Genomic DNA, 16,072 nt, shown 5'->3' with positions numbered 1-16,072 from the left:
ACATCATTGCATGATTTATTTTTCTTCTTTCTTGGTTCTTGCAGAAGCCAATTAACCTCAAAATGAAAGACAGAGTGAAGAAGGAAAATAAAAACATAGAGGAAAATGATCTCCTTGGATGGATTTTCAATCATTCAAATCTTTTAAAGGAGCAAATTCTTGACTCCGGATATTGAGGTTGCTCTTCTCTGGTCATGAAACTTCATCAGTATCCATAGCTTTAGTCATATATTTCTTGCCTCACTGTCCCAATGCAATTCAACAATAACATACAAAGAATTTCCGCAGCAAAGCTCGGGAATGTTTTCTAGTATATTATTAGTCGGCAGCAAGTTGAGATATAGTAGTATTAGTTATATGGAAACTGAAAACTGTGTTAGGGTGTATTTCAAAGTCCTTATCATGCGGATTATAATTATAGGACAAGAGAAAAAGCCTCCCTCACATTAAACCTGCTATGCTTATCTAACATATTTATTTTTGGTCTAAAGCTATACGTAACATGCTAATATATTATTAGTCGGCAGCAAGTTGAGATATAGTAGTATTAGTTAGAAGAAATCGAAGATGCTATTTGTCTAGACTCTGCAAAAGTCTATCAGATTTATTGTCACGCTGTTCAAACTTCAGACTTCAACACGCTCTGTTTCATTGATTATTCAGGGAACCTGTATCTCTATCTCCTTGGTGGTTTTTTTAATTTGGCTTTTGCAGTATCTTCTTACCTGCCTGTACTTGAGAAATTGTTCTTCTTTCCTGTTCTTGATTGCCTCTTGTTTTGATTGTTGCTTTTCCGATGGCATCCAGTTCCCAAGCAGTATGTGCATCAGATCCATGTTGGAAGTATGATGTGTTTTTGAGTTTCAGGGGTGTAGACACTCGCAAGGGGATCACAGTTGACATACACGATCGGCTAAATAGGAGTGGAATCAAAACATTCATGGATGAGCAGGACCTTCAAGTAGGTGATGCTATTTCTCCCACTCTCTTAGCAGCAATCAAAGAATCAAGGTTTGCAATTGTTGTTCTCTCGCAAAATTATGCTTCTTCTGCTTGGTGTTTGGAGGAACTTAGAGAGATTTGTCTATCCATGGAAGACAACAGAATTTTGCCACTTTTTTATCATGTTGATCCTACTAATGTTCGATATCAGAAAGAGAGTTTCGAAAAAGATTTCTCTAAGCATGAAACGTCCGGGCGACATGAATCAGAGAAGGTGAAGCAATGGAAATCTGCTTTAAACAAAGTGGCCAATGTCTCTGGGTGGAATACAAATGATCATAAGTAAGCATTGTACCTTTAATTTCGGTTTTGTATGTTTTACCGAACGCTTATTTCTGACCCTTGATTAATTCTTGCTTGTAGGACTCACAAAGAGCTTGTTGACGTCATTGTGGGATTTCTCCTCGGTAAAGTACTACCTGACGCAATTGAGTCCGCAAGAGATTTTGAAGCATTTGAAGCAACAAGACAAGCCATGAATGAGGTTATGAATGCGCTAACAGATGACGAGGTCACTGCCGTCGGTGTCTAAGGCATGGGAGGCGTTGGAAAGACAACCATGGTGAAACATGTCGGTGCACATGCCCGAAAAAGTGGGATTTTTGATCATGTGATTATGGGTGTCGTATCCCAAAGCCCTGACTACAGAAAAATTCAAGGCACATTAGCAGACCTGTTAGGCGTCAAATTGGAGGGAGAGACAGAAATTGGAAGAGCAGCTGGATTGAGTAAGGAGATGAAGAGAAGAAATAAGATCCTTATAATCCTGGACGACATTTGGGGGAGAACAGAGTTGTCAAAGATAGGGATTCCCAGCTACGAGGAGCTTCAGAAGTGCAAATCCAAAGTCCTACTCACCACAAGGATATGGAATGTCTGTCATGTCATGAGATGCCAAAGAAAGATCATTCTCAGTACCTTATCAGAAAAAGATTCTTGGACTTTGTTTGTGAGAAATGCAGAAAGTTGTTTTGAATCGACCACTTTTGAGGGTGTAGCGAAGAAGGTAGCTGGAGAATGTAGGGGTCTACCCATTGCATTGATAGCTGTTGCAAGGGCACTTGGAGATAAAGAACTGGTGGAATGGAAAAGAGCAGCTCAACGACTAGAGAAGTCGCAAATTGCCAACCCTGATGATAAGGGAGATGCATTCGAATGTATAAAATTGAGCTTTGATTACTTGAAAGATGAGGACCACAAGTCATTCTTCTTGCTCTGTTGCCTATTCCCAGAAGACCGTGAAATCAATATAGAAGACTTGTTCAGGTATGCAATTGGAAAAGGATTGTTTCAAGATGCTGAAACAATGGACGAAGCCAGAGGAACAGCAGATTCAGTGGTCAAGTACCTGAAAGATTCTAGCTTGCTTTTGGAGAGTGAATACATTGGATTTGTAAAGATGCATGATGTTGTCCGAGATACAGCCATTCAAATTGCGCAATTTGAACATGGGTTTTTGGTGAGAGCTGGCTGTGGTTTAAAGGACTGGCCACGTCAATTACATGAAGGCTATTCTGCAGTCTCACTAATGCACAATCATATTACCAAGCTACCCGAAAAGTTTGTATGTCCAGAACTCCAGATTTTGTTACTAAACAATAATACGTTTATAGATGCGTGGATACCTATGGATATCCCAGAAACCTTTTTTCAAACTCCAAATGAATTAAGGGTCTTAGATCTTAGCCAGATTATTACTTCATTGCTACCCCAATCGCTGTGTCTCCTGACCAACCTCCGTACTTTGTATTTAGACGGTTGTTCCTGTTCTGACACTTCCATGATCGGAAAACTTAAGAAGCTTGAGATTCTTAGTATGAGACACAGTAATTTGAAGGAGATGTCGAGAGAAATAGGAGATTTGACCAATCTAAAGATGTTGGATCTCACCGGTACAAGTTTTCGGACAATTCTATCCAAAGGGATCATATCAAAGTTGCATAATTTAGAAGAACTCTACATGCGACGATTTTCGAACTGGGGGCGTGAAGTTGAGGGAGACAGAGAAGAAACAAATGTTGGTTTTGACGAGGTAACTCGCTTGTCAAATTTAAGAGTTTTAGAGGTTCGTTTCTCCGATGCAGCATGTACACCTAAAAATGTTGAGCTCAATCCGAATTGGGTTAAATTTGAAGTATATATGGGCAGAGGCAAGAAGATGGAATTCAATAATCGATATGGTCATAAATCAATATTCTTGAGGTTGAGTAGCTTACCGGACTGGTTTTGCAATGGGGTGATGAACATAACAGAGAGGCTACGGTGGGAAGGGTGCCGAAGGTTAATTGACATATTTGTGGAGTCTGAGCATGGGAGATTACATGGACTGAAGCTTCTCTATATATTTGGTTCCAGGCGGTACAAGCTTATGAACCCAATAACATGGGTTCCAAAAAAACCTGTGTTCGAGAACTTGGAAGAGTTGCATCTGGAAAACGTGAATTGCCAGGAGTTATGTGTTGGTGAATTACCACCGGGGTCTCTATTCAATTTGAAGTTATTGAAGGTTCACTCCTGTAACAACTGGGGGAATGTATTTTTACCAACAACACTGTTGCAGAGACTACCAAATCTGGAAGAACTACATTGTCTGTACTTGGAGATTGAATATGTGTTTGGGTATGAAGCGTTATTTGAGCCAGAACAATCACATTTGAGAAAGATAGACTTGTATTTTCTAGATACAATAACAAGCATATGTGATGGACCTGCTCCACCTGCAATGTTCCAAAATCTTCAGAGTTTGTCCATTAGTTGGTGCGGCTTGCTGGGAAGTCTCTTCACCTCTGATGTTGCTCAATATCTTTCTCAATTGGAATACATTGGTTTACTAGGTTGCCCCTTTTTGCAAAGAATAGTTGAAGCAAGCAACAAGAAGATCATTCTTCCAAAATTGAAGGAATTAGTTTTGAAAGAACTACCAATGTTATACTATGAAAGTGCTTCTTTTGATATTGAGTGTCCTTCGCTGGAAAATCTATATGTGACGGACTGCCCCATGTTTTTAGCCTCTTCTCTTGACTTCCACAGCAGGAAACAAGTCCAATTCAAGAGGTATGTTGCTGTATCAAAAACTTGATTTGTCATATTAATTTGGTAGTCCAATTGCTCACGAATAATCAGTAAACAAGTACAAAATGTTAATTTTTTTTTTTCTATTCAAATCCATGATTCATTTCCAAGCTTTCAGTAAATGAGTTTCCGATATAGTACCAATCAAATTCTAACTTTGTTCATTTCAATCCCAAGTTATTATTTTTCTTTGATATCATCCGTAATCATCCATCATTCTCTGGATCGTTTAAATTTTTGATAATCAAATGATTGTCCATATTTTATAGAAATTTCATGTCACTGATGAATGGTTTGTTTTCAATTCCTCTACTAAACAAACTACTATATGAAAAGGCTAGGTATGCTTTGAAGAAAATTTGAAAACAGGGTGCTTGTGAATTTACACCACATTGTATATATAATCATTTATGTTTTATCTTCAGTTATTTCCTCTACTCTTGCATTTTAGTTTAGCTTTGCTTTTAGATTTATGCTCCTAGCTTATTGTTTCCGTTTTCCAAACAGATTGAAAAATGTATTGTTAACAATATTTTGAGACTTTGGAGATGCATTAAATTTCCAACTTATATACTTATCTTATCTCAAATTGACTGTTAGATCGATGAGAGGGCATTGAAATCTGACAAGAAAACACAAACGGAACTTCAACGGCCCAGAAGAAGATTCCTCATTCGATTGTGAGGCTATAGTTAATTAAAAGGGATTTTGTCCACTTACCCCATTTTTAGGGATTTTTTTCCCACTTACCCCATTAAGTTTTTTAATTCTCTCTTACCCAATACACTCTAAGGGAGTCTTCCCTAATACCTTTTTTTTTGTTTTTAATTTTTTTTTAATACCATTTTACCCTCACCCCCTTGTTACTTAGAGAGAGAGAGAAAAAAAAAATAGAAGAGAGAGAAACCATGGGAGACTTCGCCGGAGCCGGTCACCGGCTGCCGGAATCCGGTCACCGGCCGTCGGATTCCGGCCAACCTCGCCGGATTCCGGCCAACCTCTCCGGATTCCGGCCAACCTCGCCGGATTCCGGCCAACCTCGCCGGATTCCGGCCAACTTTCGCCGGAATCCTGTCGCTGGATTTCGGTCACCCAATAGACATCTATTGCCCCCCAATAGACGTCTATTGCCCCCCCAATAGACGTCTATTGCCCCCCAATAGACGTCTATTGCCCCCTAATAGACGTCTATTACCCTCCAATAGACGACTATCAGCCATGTATTGCCCCCCAATAGATGACTATCAGCTATGTATTGCCCCCAATAGACGACTATCAACCATGTATTGCCCCCCAATAGACTCCTATTGCCCCTCAATAGGACTTTCAGTTGCCAGAATGGGAACTAATCTCCCTAAATTTAGACAAATAAAACTTTGATTACAGAAAAAAAACAAGGAGATTACATCAATTCAAAACGTCTATTGCCCCCCAATAGCCGTCTATTGCCCCCCAATTTTCGCCGGAATCCGGTCACCGGCCGCCGGATTCCGATCACCGGCTACCACCCACGGGAAAGTTTTTTTGCCCCCAATAGACGTCTATTGCCCCCCAATAGACGACTATCAGCCATGTATTGCCCCCCAATAGACGACTATCAGTCATGTATTGCCCCCCAATAGACGTCTATTGCCCCCAATAAAGGGGCAATAGACGACTATCAACCATGTATTGCCTCCCAATAGACGTCTATTAACCATGTATTGCCCTCCCAATAGACGACTATCAGCCATGTATTGCCCCCCAATAGACGTCTATCAGCCATGTATTGCCCCCCAATAGACGTCTACTATCCCCCAATAAGACTTTCAGTTGCTAGAATGAGAACTAATCTCTTTAAATTTAGACAATTCAAAACGTCTATTGCCCTCCAATAGACATTAATTTTTTTTTTCCTTTCCTTCTGCCAAATTACTTAAAAAAAAAAAAAAACTAATTTGGGCACCCAGAAAATGATCTGGGCACCCAAGTCCTCTTCTCCCTTCTCCGGTTGCAGACTCGACTACTTCTGGCGAGGCTGGGGTCGTAGATGATGTCTGTGCCGTTGATTCTACAGCCTAGTGCTCGGTGAACAACTTGTCATCGGAAAACCACACTTGAATGCCTTCGACCATGGCGGTGACAGAGAGAGAGGAGAGAGATCGAGGTGTGTTGATACTCCGCCGGAGATCGAGGTGTGTTGATACTCCGCCGGATCGGGTTCTGCAAAACGATGGTGGCTGGTGGTTCTGCATCTTCGACGAGGCCGATCGGAGCCTGGTTGTTTTACAAAAAGATCGGAGCAGCTGGTGGTTCTGCAAAACGATCGGAGCAGAGGCCAAGAGCGTAGTTGACGAGGCCGGGAGCGACTCGAGAATTGCCTCCAGGTTATGCAGTAATTTTCCGGCCATTTTGGTACCGTCCGACATCGGAGACGCCGTCGTGGAGCAACCCGGGCTCGGAGGTATCAGTTTGAGTTGTCGCTGGCGTCTGTGGAGAGAGAGAGAGAGTGTGTGTGGCAGCTGAAGTAATTGTTTAATTGGATTGAGGGCAAAATGGTATTTTGGTGTGAAATTGTGTATGTGAGAACAAAAATCTGTTGCTGGGGTAAGTGGGAAAAGTTTGGCTCATTTTGGTGCTTTTGGGCAAGGACCCTAATTAAAATGATTCTATCGTGACTAATCAGTAATCATTTTAAAATAAACATTTTTGTTTCTGGTTGTCTTGTCTTTCGGACAACCATTTGTATCCGTTGTTGATTAGTTGATATAAGAAATTGCATGTAATTGAAATCCGAATGTTCTTCATCATTGTTGACATGAGCGTGCATAATATGCATTTACCGATTGGCATAGTTATCTCCCTAGGATTCCTGCTTTCTATCTTACCGTTTAAGTAACGAAAATTTGACAAAAATTGTGACGGAAGTGTCTAATTGGTACAATTTTTCGAGTTCAAGTATTTGATCACTTTGAAGTCAGAGCTACTATTTTGTGCGGTTCAAAAATAATCTAAACCCCAAGCATGAAAAAAACTTATTGACCAAAAGCTACTTAGATTGACATCTTCCCTAGTGTGAAGCATTACACCGGTAAAACACATTAAATTTTGAAGAGTAGCCAACAAACTGTCGAGCCATTCTCTAGGAAATGATTTGGAGTGGTTGCCACCGAGGTTACCTCAAGTTGAAATCCTGTTGGCAAAGCAACATCTGCGTGACTTTGAGTCCTTTATCCATGTGGTGCCTTTACTTGGGTGGCCTATGGCCTCAGAATGCCAAGTATATGGAGGACTGGATGAGTAAGTTGGGGTTTGTCATTTGTGTGGAGGAAGCAAGGGGAGAAGAGCAATGAAGTTAGGCACGAAGAAAGTGGCAAAGATACGGTTGGATGAGACAGAGGGAAGTAAATGAAAATCAAATCTTGTGAGGCCAATGAAACTATCAAGTATACCATGACGGGTGAGGATGAATGGGTCCTCTATGAAAGCTTTGGAAGACTTCTTTCCAAATTCTCCTCGAAAACAAAAAGGAAAACAAATTTCATCAACATGAAGATGATGCACATTGGGGAAGACAAATCTTAAGTGGTCTGATCATGATCAACTCCATCAACACAAATTTATTAACCAAATTGATCGAAATGCACTCAATTATGAAACAAGAGAAGTAGCTTCACAAGCGAATGGCTACAGATGTATAGCATTGACACAATAAAGATGTTATAAATACTATTCTCAAAATTGTTAGAAACAGTTTCTTCTTCTCCAGACCTCTGTAAGTCTAATCGTGAATATGACACAGCAGGATATATACATCAGAATATAAGACTCTGCAACTGAAAACTGCCCTGTCTAACAATATCAAAATGAATTAACAAGTAGGCGGCAAAACCACAAACTATCAAGACGTAGCTGAACTGTCATAATCACTCCACCAAAAGCTAACTGACATACTTGTTGTCAGAGACCGCACATAGTGCCACCACTTTGGTGGGATATAAAGCATGTCACCTTCCTCTAATATGCAGTCAAGAAATTCTAAGTCCTGCACCTCCGGGAATTCTTTCTCATCTACATTGTCAAGATCAACCTTCAAACCAAAGTATATTCAATTAGTAACTATATAATATACTTGAGCTGACAGGAATCTCAACATTTCAGTTTTTACCAATTAAATTCTCTTTGTGATCTAAATAATTATAAGTTTGATCTTCGTTATGATAACTAAGAATAACTAAAAGGTAACTGCCACTAGATAAAACGCCCACCAATTTCAGCTTGACAAGGTATTTTCACTAGACATTTTATGACAGTCACAGGTTTCACTAATAATCTTGTTCTCTTGGATTATCTAAACAAACAGTTGAACCAAGTCATCTGTTAATCTAAACTTATGAGAGGAACTGACTACTAATCAAAGATCTTCTCCCAGATTGACTCAGTATTTTCTAAAAAGCATGGATAGTCCTGGCACATGCAAACATATGAAAATATAGGTCTACTTTTAGCATCTTCCTTCTCGACAAGGTGTTAGCAAAATTGTTTAGATCTTTTCCTTGCTTTAATGAGGTCAAGAATGCAATTACCTGACTTGAGTTGCAAAGCATGGTTTCAGTATGTGGATAGAGTTCCTCTGACAATGAAGCACAATAGAGCCTTATATACTTTTTTCCAACTACCTGAAGATAAGCAATCAATTCGAGTCACATAGATGTTTGATCAGAGAAACTAGTATCTTGCCAAAATATGCATCTACACATACACACACATACATATGTCCATGTGGAAGTACATGCATACAACATATGCCTTCGTATATGGAATTATGATTCATGATATATATGCATGGTAAAATAGTTCTGCACTTAAAACAAACATGTTTCATGGGCGCTACAAATCACAGTCTTTGCAACAAATGGAGGTGCGCACATCTAGGTATATACTAAAGAAATTATCAGATTCCTTAATCATCTTAGTGCACGTGGATTTAGTGTTTAGAGATGGCGCTATAGCTAAAACCATTATTTCCCTTTATGAGGGATTTAACTGATACAGATTTGATGGTAAATCCAAGCTATTCGATAGCTATTCTAGTTTTAAAAGGTAGGCTGGTTAAGTCGTTATGGACGTAACAGCTTGAATATAGAGACAGGAGAGGTAAACTATAATTTAAAGAAGCAAGCAATTGAACAAAGGAATGCTACTTCTATAGCTAGTCCTGATTGATCAGTCTCAGACATTTTCCTATAGAAACAGAACATCTAAGCAAAATTCAAAGATGATAATTAGCATTATAATATCAAAACCTAAAAGCAACAACCGGAAGGTTCATAATGAATATAAACTATAAAAGGCAAGATCACGGTAATATTGTTCAATACAGAAAACTAACTCTGAAGTACCTGCGCGAACACATTATGGTGCGGATCATGGTGTAATGGGGTTACAGTCCCAGCCGGACCAAACCAAGCATTTAGAGACTTTAGTTCCCCACCACCAGCACAACAATAGTCGGGAATACATATGTCCTCACGCAGCTCGTTTATCTGCCAGTCAATAGTATACCAAAAAGTGAAATGATGCAATGTCTATCCAAACATACATTCATATCACCTTGGTAGCCTGTGACGTGTAACGTACCTGATCAAACAATGAGTGCTGAGCAAGATACGTCGGGGCACCAGAGGAAGAGTCATTACCCCGAATCCTCTCAAGAAACTGCGAAAACGTAATAAGCTCCTGCTTCCACTCCGGATACAAGTAATTTTTGCCAACCTACAACGCATTCAATGCTTTACCAATTTTCAGTCATTTAACAAAAAAAAACTACTTAAACACACTCACATTGTCTATTAAAGTAACCATCTTTCTCACCTCAACCGGCACCGTCCGGTCACCGGCCACTCTTATCAGGTAATCCATGTCATTCCACTTCGCCCTCGCCGGCCAATGAGCCATACAATCAGTCAAAATAACCGGCGATCCCGGTAAGAAATGTTCTCTTAAAAACCCTTCCAAAGAAAGACCAGACTTCTTCACAACCGTTTTACAAGATAGTGATTTTGGAGGCAAAACCCCAAGCATCTGAGAAAACCAGTAGAAACTAAAAATCAATTCTTTTTTCATTGTGTGAGATTCAGAAGTGAATGTGAAATTACGAACCTAACCTCCGTTGCTTTGAGGTCGTGACGGACCAGACGGCGGTCCAAATTGGGGCCGTTTTGTTTGGAAACCCTAGCGGCGGCCGGTCTGGATTTAGCGGAGACTTTAGTCACGGCGGCGTGGAGGTCCGATTTGAAAAGCGGGCCGCCCATGAGGAGGCCCATGTCGAGGGCCCGGAGGGCGTCGGTGAACTCAGCGGCGGCGAAGTGGAGCTTGGCGACGTGGAGGCAGGCCATTGCGTAGGCGTCGCGCCAGACAGGGAGGACGGAGTGCCAGGGACCGGAGTGGAGCTGCTCCCAGGCCATCTCGCGAGCGGCCTCGGCGGCGCGGACGTCTCCGGCGGCGGCGCGTGTGGCCATGCTGACGTAGGCGTAGCCGCCGTGCTCGGAGAGGGTGTGGAGGAGCGTGGAGGACTCGGAGTCGAGGGTCGGGGTGGGGAGGTGCTGGTGGTGGTCGGAGTTGGCCATTGGCGGAGGAGCTCCCGGTGAAGAAGCGGAGAGAGTTGTTGGGTGGAGTGATGGTTTTTTTTTTATGAGAGAGAGAGGAGAAAAAAGGGGAGATATTTATTTTGATGAAGAGAGAATATGCGACGTGTTGGCGGGGTTTCCACTTCGAGCTTTCCCCTTTTGGTATGATTTTTTTATGAGATATTTGGGTGACGTGGCACACTTTTTTTGGGGAACGGTAGTTTCGCGAAGAAAAAGATGAAAGCGAGGTAGATATATGTGGCTTATTCCTATTGAAGATATTTATTGGCATCCAAAATATTGGTGTTTGTAAACCTAGTTTCAGAGTAGACGCGAGTGAGTAGCATTTTCAGAGGATTAGGATTTCCACAATGGCAACAAATTTCTCCCATCGAAGATGTAATGGTGTTAGTTGGATTTTAACTGACTGACTTTGGGAATGTTGATTTGCTCTGTATGGTGTCAAAATGTAGTGCGCGTCATTCGAGGGAGCATAGTTGGTAAAAAAATAAAACCAACTAAACTAGTAGCATGTCGAACGGAAGTTGATGACCGGTGATATTAACAACATGTAGGGACTTGGAAAGAGGCGAAATAAAAATGGAATAAGGGCCTAGAATATAAAAGGAAATTAAAATAATAAATTAGCTCAAATCGATACAGTAGGGGGTCATCATTTGGCCCTTTGGCCCTAAGCCCACCCGGTCCATGGGGCCGAAGCCCTATCCGGCCCTTGCATTAGGGCGGGCCGGCCCGACCCTTTCTCAAATAGGGTAGGGTAAGGGCAACTCCAACCATAGGCACCATTTGAGGGTGTTATTCTCATTTTAGCACCCCCTTGTTGCACTATTCATATAAGACTCAATTCTCATCTCCAACCATTAGACCTATATGGGAGTGTTATTTTCACTATTCTTGACTAAAATATAATATAAGTATAATTTTGATGAATATTATATTAAAAATATGTTAATTTAATGAAATAAGGTAAAAAAAATCATTTAACATTTTATCATAATATTTAAAAATTATTCTTATTATTTAATGAATTTAAAAAAAGATTTAAAAAAAAAACAATTTTGTCAACATATACGACAAAAGTGTCGGCACATACGAGTAAGGATCTAACTATTTAGATCATAATTTTTAAAAATTATTCTTATTATTTAATGAATTTAAAAGAGGTTTTGAAAATTTTTTTTTTTTGTCGGCATATACGACAAAAGTGTCGGCACATACGACAAAGAATCTAACTATTTAGAAGATATTTTGATGTTTTGTGTCGGCATATATGCCAAACATACGAATTTCGATGTGATATCAGCGCCACGTGTCAATCTCTAATTGGTTGTCCTAATTACGGTCGAGTCTTCGTCCGCCACATGTCATACATTATCTAATAAAATAAACTCAAACTGTCCATAAATATGGGGTCATTATCATCCTCATCTCTCACAAATTCACAAACACTTCTCATATCCAAATCATACAAATCTTTCTTTCTTTTCCGTTTTGATTTTGTCAAACCATTTCTGCAATGAATCGTTTGCCGAAATGGTTGCAGAAAGATCAAGAATAGGCCTTCACGAGAAGTCGTCGACGAGCCTTGATGATGTCTGCTGCTGCCTTGCAAATCCAAACTCTGGAAGATGAGGATTCACAATGGGGTGGTTCTTCAGAAGGTCGTACCTATAAGGCCAGGGAACGAGAACTGATGGATCTTCGACTCAAAGCTCAATATTTCACGGATCCGTGCAGGTATGAACCAAACATATTTCGCAGGCGATATAGAATGCAACCTTGGGTCTTTGATAAGATGATGCGCGATGTGGCCAACTACGACCCATACTTTGTTCAAACAAGAGATGCTTGTGGGAGACTCAGCTTATCCACTGAACAAAAGCTGACATGCGCCATGAGAATGCTTGCGTATGGCATCACAACTGATTTCTGTGATGATTACCTAGATATTGCGAAGACCACTGCCATTGAGATTTTTGAGCACTTCACAAAAGCAATATGGAATGTGTACCATGAGACTTACCTCCGCCGACCAACACCGGCAGATTTGTGACGGCTACTTGACAAAGCTGTAGAACGGGGATGATCGGTAGCCTTGATTGTATGCATTGGCAATGGAAAAATTGTCTCACCGGATGGGCAGGGCAGTATACTGGCTACAAGGGGAAACCCACAATCATCTTAGAGGCGGTGGCCTCCTACGATACTTGGATTTGGCATGCCTTCTTCGGACTTCCAGGTTCCCTGAATGATATTAACATCCTTGGATGTTCACCTTTATTCAATGACGTATGCACCGGTGAAACCCCTGAAGTGAACTACCAGGTACATAATAGGCATTATCGTCAATGTTATTACCTAGTTGATGGCATATACCCTAAGTGGGGGTCATTTGTACAAGCAATTCGAAACCCGAGGTCGCCGCAGACACAACATTTCACAAGGATGCAGGAAGCATACAGAAAAGACGTGGAGAGAGCATTTGGTATTCTCCAAGCTCGTTGGGCAATCATAAGAGGACTAGCTCGTGGGTGGAGTAAGGAGAACCTTCAATACATCATGATGACGTGCATTATCTTGCACAATATGATTGTTGAATATGAGCATGATGAAGATGCAGCGCAGCCATTTGATTTGGATGATATCCCAACCAGACCAAGGAAAGCAGAGATATATAAGAGACCAGTAATGGACACCGATGTTGATCGCAATCCGCAACAACTAAATCAATTCTTGCATCGTTATAGGGAGGTTAGATGTCCAGTGATGAATAAAAACCTGCAAGACGATCTAGTCGATCACCTATGGACCATGAAGTTACAAGCTGATCAGAACCACCAGTGAGTTTTTTTTTTTTTTTTGTGCTTTCAATAAGTGGCCATGTTGTCATGATAAGTGGTCATGGCCTACTTTGGTTGTATTGTTGTGTGGTATGCTTTTACTTTGTGTTGTGTGCTTTTAATTTGTGTGATGTGCTTTATTATGAAAATAAAAGTTCAATGCTTTTTTACGAAGATGATCTACTCAACAAAATAATTTTTATTATCATAAATTAAAACACAAACCATTCAAAGAAACTAACAATATTCATTACATCCAAGATGTCTCGCCAAGTGGATCATAAGTGGTCAAGGTTGTGTTGTCTCCTTCAAGGGGTGTAGGATCTTGAGATTGTTCCGGGATGCTTGAAGTTTCTGCCTCCTTATCAATTATTTGTTGTTGCTTCCTCTCCCAATAACTCCTCTTTCTTGGGGTGAAAATTGATGGATCCACCTGCATCGTGCGAGCATCCTCAGCGCGTTGCTCAATTAGTTGACCTTCCTCAAACTGTCTTTGCCTTTGTTGGTACTCGCGTTTGGTTTGTTCATAACATTTCTGCATTTGAACTCGTAGGCCATCCGCATCCTGCTGATTGCCTTTTTTCTTAGCTAGCTTCTGTGTTTTTTGTCCTTGAGGACGTGCCTTTCTTGATGACGGAAGCTCATCCTCGGTAGTGGTTGTTCCACCGTCATCCAAGTTAACATGATTAGGAACACTAAAGTGGGTGTTTTCCATTGATGGTGTTTTCCCAAACTTTTCCGTATTTTTCAAGTATTGCCAAACATGCTCAAACACAAAATTGCAACCTTCCGAGTCGTAGTACGTTGATTTAACATTCATGAGCTACATATAATATTAAGTAAATAAAATATTTAAAAAAATATTGGCTTCGTATAAATCGATGAATAAACTATATAACAACATTTTACTTTTAACAACTACATGATAAATAAATCAAAAATCATTATTGAACATATTTCAATATAATTACCTCGTCCTTCATATTTTCGCCGCTTCTTCATTGAAAGTGTTCGACCTTGTTAAGAGCTTGGCGCCACTTCATACATGCCAGACTTATTTTCTTCCAACGAGCGTGGCAACTAGAATGTGTTCTATCCATGCAACCGCCCGGTTTGTGAGCATTGTACTCCTCCGCCACACGACTCCACAATAAGTCCGACTTTTGATCTTTTCCAACGCAACCATCACCCCCAACGGTGATCCAAGCTTGGCAAAGAATAACTTCTTCATTGTGCCTCCAAGAATCCCCTCTTGGAGCCATTTTTTCCAAGACAAAAAAAATAAAAGGAAGATATATTTAAGAACAAGAAGATGTAACAATGAATGGAAAATTGTGAAGGAGATGGAGGATATTTGGTGTGAGGAAATAGAAAATAATGGGTAGGTATTTATAGAATTTCCTATAATTCACTATTCCAACGGGTATATTTTTTTCCCCAATTTTCTGGTTATTTTTTTTATTTTTTTTTGGAACAAAAAGGAAATAATAACCCTTCAATTAATAAGAGCCGTTCATCACTTTTTATTTTTTATTTTTTATTTTTCTTCAATTTACATAAAAGAGGATCAAAGGGTTTCACTCCTGCCCCCATGGTGACTCGAACCCATGACTTCATACATAGGTAATGGGTGCTCTAACCACTGAGCTAACACCACTTCAATTAATAAGAGCCGTTCATCACTTTTTTCCAAATAATCTGAACCATTGGATCTTGAATAGATCCGTTACAGTCAAAAAAAAAAAAAAAAAAGGTAACATCGGACCGTCCAAATTGATCAGGGCAACATTTGGACCGTGCATTTCATGACCGTTGGGGGTTCCAACGGTCACCAGGGGACAGATTCGCAGGCGAGGGGCCCACGGCTGCAGACGGAAAGCAGTCGATCTTCTCTCTCCAGCGTTCGTTCCGCGCATGCTCTCTCTTCCCTCTCCCTTTGGTGCGCGTTTCCTTCAATTTCTGCCTCTGGTGCGTTGGTTCGGCATGTGGGCTGAGACAACAAGTGGGCTGGCCCCCATGCACAATGATCAGTTCTGGTCTTGGAAAAGTTTCATATTTGAGACTACAAATGAGTCCAAGTCCTATATTTATAGGACCAGACCCCCCAAAAACACAAGGTTGGAGATCCAAAGTCTCAAAATGGCCCAAAAATAGGTTTGGCACCCCAAGGTTGGAGTTGCCCTAAGGGCCATGCAATTGAAACCCGACTTGGCCCTTCGGCCCTACCCGTTTGAGCCCGTTAGGACCAAGCCCGGCCCGACCCTCTAGGCCCACCCGTTTAAGCCCTAATTTTTTTTCTATTTTTTCTATTTTAAAAATAAATTTCTATTTTTTCTATAGCATACAACTTATCTCTTTTTTGGTAATTGATTTCCTAAGCTTTATTTTCTTTAATTCTTGTTTCCTTTGTTAAATAAAAATTAATTTAGAGATTTAGAGAGATAGTTAATTAAATATAACCTCATTAACTAATATTTATAAATGTTATAACTTATAAGTTAATCTATATATATATATATATATATATAT

At 40.4% G+C, this 16,072-nt stretch overlaps 2 protein-coding genes and 1 pseudogene across 2 annotated transcripts; 2 read left to right on the top strand and 1 right to left on the bottom strand.

The window, feature by feature from the left end:
* Positions 1 to 509: 509 nt before the first annotated feature.
* Positions 510 to 4,857, top strand: LOC112165778 (annotated as a pseudogene).
* Positions 4,858 to 7,676: 2,819 nt separating this feature from the next.
* On the bottom strand, positions 7,677 to 10,795 carry LOC112165779 (lysine-specific demethylase JMJ30). Its single transcript, XM_024302423.2, has 6 exons — positions 10,221 to 10,795; positions 9,928 to 10,137; positions 9,694 to 9,828; positions 9,456 to 9,599; positions 8,640 to 8,732; positions 7,677 to 8,143 (listed from the first exon to the last, which is right to left on the bottom strand). Exons 1-6 carry the CDS (start codon positions 10,680 to 10,682, stop codon positions 7,955 to 7,957), a joined length of 1,233 nt encoding a protein of 410 aa, XP_024158191.1. The 5' UTR covers positions 10,683 to 10,795; the 3' UTR covers positions 7,677 to 7,954.
* A 1,499-nt stretch (positions 10,796 to 12,294) lies between these two features.
* LOC112164307 lies at positions 12,295 to 12,756 on the top strand. The gene has a single exon (XM_024300522.1). It carries the CDS (start codon positions 12,295 to 12,297, stop codon positions 12,754 to 12,756), a length of 462 nt encoding a protein of 153 aa, XP_024156290.1.
* The last annotated feature ends 3,316 nt before the right edge of the window (positions 12,757 to 16,072 follow it).

Source organism: Rosa chinensis, chromosome 5 (genome assembly GCF_002994745.2).
Source record: "Rosa chinensis cultivar Old Blush chromosome 5, RchiOBHm-V2, whole genome shotgun sequence".
Classification (NCBI taxonomy): Eukaryota; Viridiplantae; Streptophyta; class Magnoliopsida; order Rosales; family Rosaceae; genus Rosa; species Rosa chinensis.
Note: the sequence above shows the minus strand (reverse complement) of the source record. Positions and strands in the feature narration are given on the sequence as shown.

Bases quoted from the DNA above. Each gene is read 5' to 3' on its own strand.
- LOC112165779 (XM_024302423.2), bottom strand. From the start codon at position 10,682: ATGGCCAACTCCGACCACCACCAGCACCTCCCCACCCCGACCCTCGAC. The intron at 9,600-9,693 runs GTACGTTACACG...ATTGACTGGCAG, and splicing joins AGCACTCATTGTTTGATCAG to ATAAACGAGCTGCGTGAGGA. The intron at 8,733-9,455 runs GTACTTCAGAGT...GCTTATCTTCAG, and splicing joins ACCATAATGTGTTCGCGCAG to GTAGTTGGAAAAAAGTATAT.
- LOC112164307 (XM_024300522.1), top strand. From the start codon at position 12,295: ATGTCTGCTGCTGCCTTGCAAATCCAAACTCTGGAAGATGAGGATTCA.